This window comes from Kryptolebias marmoratus, linkage group LG19 (genome assembly GCF_001649575.2).
Source record: "Kryptolebias marmoratus isolate JLee-2015 linkage group LG19, ASM164957v2, whole genome shotgun sequence".
NCBI classification, from domain to species: Eukaryota; Metazoa; Chordata; class Actinopteri; order Cyprinodontiformes; family Rivulidae; genus Kryptolebias; species Kryptolebias marmoratus.
The window spans coordinates 11,275,645-11,281,853 of record NC_051448.1 but is presented as its reverse complement, the minus strand read 5'-3'; the positions used below and the strand labels follow the sequence as shown (position 1 = coordinate 11,281,853).

Sequence of the window (6,209 nt, the reverse complement as noted above, 5' to 3'; positions counted from 1 at the left end):
AAATCAGCCTATCTTCATCTCAAAAGTGTACGCTATAAGGTCCAAACATAAACGTGGGGGCAGCTGAGGCGGGTATTGTGTGCGGAGGAAAATAATGTGCGTGACCGAGAATACAGTCTTGCAAACTGTACACAAAATGGTTGCAAACGCTCAGAAATTGACCAGTTTTGGAGCCTAATTTCCAACAGTCACAGCTCGGTGAGACGTTAACAGATGCAGTCGTAAATGTTTGTGTTGGCTGCAGTAAACGGTTAATGATGCTCATTGCGTCCTCGTTACATTTAACAAACAACATTTTACTTTTCCAGAAACAAGTAAGTCCACATTTTAATGACCGCTTGTGGCACATGTTGTCCCCCTTGTTGGGGTTTTATCCAGAGTAATGCCTCTTAAACTCAGCTGGCACGTCGCTGTCCAGCTTGCAGATCACCTTGTAGATCGCTTTCTTCCAGGACGGATCGTGATCTTTGCCCAGCGAAATCGCGACGTAAAACTCTCTCAGTGTAATCTCAGCCACTTCCAGGAATCTCTCGGGGACCTAAGAACCCATGTGAGAAGATTGGGGTGAAGAATTAGACTTTTTACCATGCATGTTGTCCACTCTGTGTGTGTGTGTGTGTGTGTGTTTGGCAGCTCAATGGTTTGGATGATTGGCAGCACTTTTGACATAATTTCTTTCTGGTCCTGAAAGTCCAGGTAAGTAACAGAACAAGACTGGCTTTATGTGTTGTTCCCAAACTTTCCAGCTTCTGATCCATAACATAGGAGGAACAAGGACTTGCAACACTGTCGCTGGTTTAACAATTCTAAACAACCCACTCATTTTTTATTTAAAAAAAATATATATATATTTAAAGATTACTGATGCCCCTTCCTTTGGTGTCTCCCAACAGACGAGCAGGGTTCCAAATCCAATATGGGGAATCACTGACTACACCACGGTCGTCTTTTGTATTTTATGATACAGTTTAAGTTAATCACACTGTTAAACATCATGTTTAGTTTGAATAAGGTGACTCTAGAATGCATCGTTTGGATAGTTGAAAGCAGTGAGTTGTAAAATTAGTTTAAGCGATGGGGTTCCTTCGTTAACAGACTGGATGATTACCGAACACGAGCAGGTCCCGTTTGTCTCCAAAAGACAGCCTGTCTTCCCGATCATTAAAACTGAGATTGATTTGACTGCTGCAGGTAAGACACTGACTGCCCATAAGTGCTCTGTACAACCCCACTTTAAAAAAATCAGCCAGTTGAGTTTAGGTTTTTAACAGCAGTGCCAAAGTGTAATCATATTAATAGCCTTAATACATAAAAAATACACTATTTTAATAAATAGTAAGTAATCACTTCCTGGTTGTTTCAACATATTAGGGGGCGTGTTGGACTCTTCATGCTTGTTGCCGCGATTCGTGCCATGTCAGAAAAACAGAGCAAAATTTTTAAAATGGCTAAAATTTTTGTCTGTAGCCAATAAATGACCCGACACTGCTGGGTAAAGGAGCTGACAGAAGCACATTCACCCACAAAGTGAGTGAAAGGTGTTTTTATTTTTATTAAATTATTATTGTCTAAAAATCTAACTTATAAAATTCTACGGCCACTAATTGTACATCAAGTAAGACCCAAAGCCTAGTTTTCTAAGTGAAAGTTGTGTAGGAAATATTCAATTCAGTCTTCTTTAAAACATTTTTTTACTTTACTCTGTTTTATTTTTCTTTCTGACATAAAGGCATGAAGCTAAATATTTTCCACTTTATGGCCACAAAAGTTTTGCAAAGTAAACATATTTAGGAAATTAGGCAATGACAATACTTTCTTTAATATATATATATATTTAAAACAGCTGTCTTGTCCCCTTCATCAGCCTGCACCACCACTTTATTCCACTTATACTAATATTATTTGAATTAGTCATCAAAGACAGCAAAATCTAAAACTAAATTTATTGGTTTCTAAATACAAACACAAATCATACAGCTTTTTTCTTTACTTCTCTGTTGAGGGTATTTTTTCATTATCTTTAACTTTAAAATGTTGGCAGTATTTTATTTTCACAACTCCAGTTTTCCTACAGTCTGGAAAGGTCTGAGTATTTGACGGTCTGGATACATTTGTTTCCAGACTCGGTCTAATGTTGCTCAAACAGACGAGGTTTTGACTGTGTGTAAAACAAAAAAAACCTGACAGGTATTTTGATGTTCATGTTTTCTTTTTGTTTCCTGACTTGGGTTGCCAGAAATGAAAAAAAACAAAACATTTTTGTTCTTGGCCCCCCGTGTCCCATTTCTAATGTCACAAATAAAAAGGCAACAACTTTGTTCAGCTGAGAAGCGTAAACAGACCCAGGTAAATGACTTGAACGATTAAGAAAAATAATTATTTTTGTATGCTGGAGTGACGAGAATTTGCATAATTTTGTCTTGGCTAAAGTATTCACGTAGAATATTTCCTCAAAAATGAACAAATGAACACCTTTTGCAGGAGTAGTTAACTGTATATCCTCACAAAGCCAGTCAGAAATCTCTCCATAGTTTTCTACAAACATACAGATAATAAAGCTGCACGGCTGTACAAACTTAAATTACAGAAACTGTACAGATGGTTTGATTTTTTTTTATTTTTTTTTTAAATGACTCAAAAATCTGAGAATTGGAGTCGTGTTTTAATCAAATGACTTGTTCAGAATGGTAGAATTTGATCACTCACAGAGACATATGTTTCTCAGTAACCTTTTATAATAAACTGTACTGGTTGTAAATTATCGTTGAGGTTAGTTAGGTGTTAACTTCACTATTTAAAAAAGCTTGGAGTATTTCTCTGGTAAAACAGTAAAAGCTTTCGTCCCAGTCGCCTTTGTTCCCAGTTTCTGTGTAAAGAATAAATAAATTTAAAACCTACTTGAACCCGCCTGTCATGGTTGGCAGCACATTTAAACAAACTGATTATTTCACTGCATTATAAATGTTACTGATCCGAACCGTGCAAACTCACCCTCTGACGACGCACGCTTTTAATCCTGTCTTCACAGATTCTCTATTTCAATATTGGTGCAAAATAAAATTCTATGTTTAATGAGTGATTCACCTGAAGTTTAACTTATTCGTTTATAAAGCCGAGAAGTTATTAGACTGTAAAAGACCAAACAAGACATATCTACTTAACCTCTTTCCTTACAGAGACATGTTCAGTAAATTAAATGAGGGGGGGAAATGTCAAAATGTACAAATAATACTTGTTTCCTAGGTTAAGCTTGTAAATTTAAAAAAAACAATACGGGACTTTACTGAGAAACAAGAAATTCTTATATTTGTGTGATTTTCAGAATTGGCTGTTTAATGATTGTGGCTCATAGGTTCAGTGAATATTGTCCAGGTTAAGTTCTGCTGTTCGTCAGGGTGTCGAATGGTTGAGTAGACAAGTTGAAAATGTTTAGTAAATATTAATGTGCTGCAAAATCATGAAATCTAACTGAAGTGTTGGAAACTTTCGAAAACAAAGGACCAGATTGCGTCGGTCTGCCATACCTGTAGAGCTGACTTCTTCAAATATATAAAAGGAATGATAAATGTTGATATGAGGCATTTGCCCAACATCCACGCCAAGTAAAAGCTTTGCATTTAGACGATAACGTCCGAGTGAAACAGACAGACGTCTTTTCAGGGAGCAGTCGTTTCTTTTCTCTCACATTTAAGAGACTCCCGACGGCTCCTCCTCACCTGGAAGTCATTGGCTTTGTTGTAGTGCGTGTTGAGAGCTCTGAACAGTTCTGATTCTCTGTCTACGGTCAGGTCCCTCACGTCTGCCACCCCTTCCGCCAAAGCGTTTCGGGCGAACTTCTCCATCTGGATGTAGTAGAACTCCCTGAAGTTGCTGAACCACTTGATGAGCTGGGAGGTGATGCAGCGCGTAAACTGAGGAGGAGGGAGAGCAGGTGAGTGAGCCGATGATACGAGATGTTCGTAAAAACGACTTGTCTGTATCAAAACTAAAAAAAAGTAAAGCAAATAAAGTGAATGTGCAGCTTTTATCATGTTGTCGTCTTCATTGACCTCTGCTGTAACAGAACATGTCAGATTGGGTTTAATTCTAAAAAAACAATCTCTTTTAGTGACAGAGTAAAAATTGTGCTGTGACAGATGTTTTTCTCACCTGCACATCATGGAAACACATCCTCAGCACCAGGGAGCTCGGGTAGCGAGTGTAGAAGAACATCAGCTTTGCTTTCTTCAGGTGGTTCGTGGTCAGACACTCCTAAAATACGCCCGAGTTCAGGATAAAAACACGCCCGTTCTTGAGATTATCTCTGCAGTTTTCTGTAAAAGCTTGAAATCAGCAGGAAGCATGGGTGAAATTTAAACTATCGAGGTGGCCATAAAAGAAGACAACGCCTTCACTGAGCTATGAAAGATAAAAAGCTGTATTAAAACCAAAAGGATACGTTCAGCATGTACAGATTGTTTTTCTCCAGGTTGTCGGCTTCGAGCTTCACATGCGGGAGACTCAGGCTTCCCAAAAGCACTGGATCCATCGGCCCGGCGTGCCTCTCTGGGCTCCTCCCAGGTGCAGAGTTGACCTTTGATTTGACTTTAAACGGATTCCAGCGTGCGTCCTGCTTCGACCGGCCGGCTTCAGAGCCTCCGTCCCGCCAGCATCGGAGAGCGAGTCGATGCTCTGTGCTGCGACTTCGCTCCAAGCTTCCCTCCCCGTGCAGAGCAGACTCGTGGCAGAGGGAGGACGAGGACTTCGGAGCCGCGGAGCGAGGCTCGAGGACGAAGCTGTCGGGTCGTTCCAGCCCAGGTTTCTGGATCACCAGGGACAGAGCTTCCGTCTGGACATCTGGGATCTCTGCCGCCCCACAACAAGGAAATCCTAACCTGTTCTCCCTATGCACTGCTGCCTGAAGTGGCACGCCGGTTTCGGGGTTTTCGGCGTCCCTCGGCGGTGTCTGTAAAAGTGGCACGCTTTTAAAGATGGAGTCAACGCTCCTGCTCACAGCTCTGGACAGCTCGTACTTCAAAATGTCGGCCATCAGCTTTATTCGATCTGGTTTGGACTGGAAGTAGTTCATCAGCTCCACCTTCTTCCACCCTTGACTTTTTCTGCTTTCAAACTCGGTGCAGGAATCGGGAAACGCGTCATTTGGAGAAGCTTCGGGAGAATCGGCCCATCTCCTATCAGTTTCTCCCTCCGTGTGACTGAGGCACCGATGTTGGCTCTCAGGCTCTTTTCTCGTCGCCTGGTTCTGACCCGGGCTTACAGATCCAATTCGTTCCCTGCGTGTCTGGTGTAAAAGTTCTTGAATTCCTCCGTCTTCCTGCATACAGTCCGTCTGATTGAAGTGACTTGTCACGTCCGTGCAGGTCATGCCCTTGATGATGTTTTCCACTCTGGCACGCTTGGCTCGGTGGCCGCTCTTCATGCTCCAGCCGTGGTGATCGTAAGAACCGGGTGGAGGTATTCTGGCTAAATGTGCGGCGCCGCTTTCTCTGGATGGGTCGAGCTCAAACTGGCTGGGACACGTTGATCTTGAGCCAGCATTTCCAGTGCTATAAAGGGGTCTATCCAGCAGCCCCCTCGTATCCCTGCTGACCTCGTTTGCAGGTACAGAACCACCTGATGCATCTAGATTCAACGGTGAAGGGTCTGCTGTGCAGCCGTCAAGGCAAATTCCACTTGAAGAAAATGCAGCTTTGCTCCAAAGACTTTGAGTCATGTTTGACAGCTTAAAAACAAGTGTGGCAATGTTATCATTCATAATGATGAATATAAAAATTTCAATTTCTGCATAACTTTCTCAGTCACAGAGCTATGTACAATTAAAGCAGCTGATGATCTTACCTGCTGTGTGCAGTGAAGCTGCAGGAGGTCCTGAAGCTTGGAGGACAGGACGACTCACTTATTTGTAGGGAAACCTTCTGGGAGACCCCTGAGAATCCAGGAGGTGTGGTCTAATATGACAACCAATCCCATCCCTGCCCGCTGCATTAATATGACAGCCCTGGGGGAATAAATAATATACATTTTAAACACATTAATCAACTGGATGCATTCATTTGATCATCTCAGGCATCATTTTAAAAATTGTGGGAGAGGGTGAATTGCAAGTTTTTTGTAATGTAGTATTGTAGTAACGTCTGCAGCCAAATTAGACATGCAATGGTATAGTCGCGTTTTCATAAAACTGTTTTTATTTTGTTGTTATTTTACAT

General features: G+C 41.5%; 1 protein-coding gene across 1 annotated transcript; it reads right to left on the bottom strand.

Annotated features, from left to right (window-relative positions):
• Nucleotides 1–347: 347 nt before the first annotated feature.
• Nucleotides 348–6,081, bottom strand: LOC108242450 (prospero homeobox protein 2-like). Its single transcript, XM_017427273.3, has 5 exons — nucleotides 5,839–6,081; nucleotides 4,439–5,722; nucleotides 4,150–4,251; nucleotides 3,717–3,911; nucleotides 348–538 (listed from the first exon to the last, which is right to left on the bottom strand). The coding sequence occupies exons 2-5, from the start codon at nucleotides 5,711–5,713 to the stop codon at nucleotides 371–373; spliced, it is 1,740 nt and encodes a 579-aa protein (XP_017282762.2). The 5' UTR covers nucleotides 5,714–5,722; nucleotides 5,839–6,081; the 3' UTR covers nucleotides 348–370.
• Between the last annotated feature and the right edge of the window lie 128 nt (nucleotides 6,082–6,209).

What these genes read in the sequence shown, in the direction of transcription:
- LOC108242450 (XM_017427273.3), bottom strand. Translation starts at nt 5,713, where the DNA reads ATGACTCAAAGTCTTTGGAGCAAAGCTGCATTTTCTTCAAGTGGAATT. An exon ending in ACAATCTGTACATGCTGAAC is followed by an intron (nt 4,252 to 4,438) that starts GTATCCTTTTGG and finishes GGCGTATTTTAG; the next exon opens with GAGTGTCTGACCACGAACCA. An exon ending in ACAAAGCCAATGACTTCCAG is followed by an intron (nt 539 to 3,716) that starts GTGAGGAGGAGC and finishes ATGGGTTCTTAG; the next exon opens with GTCCCCGAGAGATTCCTGGA.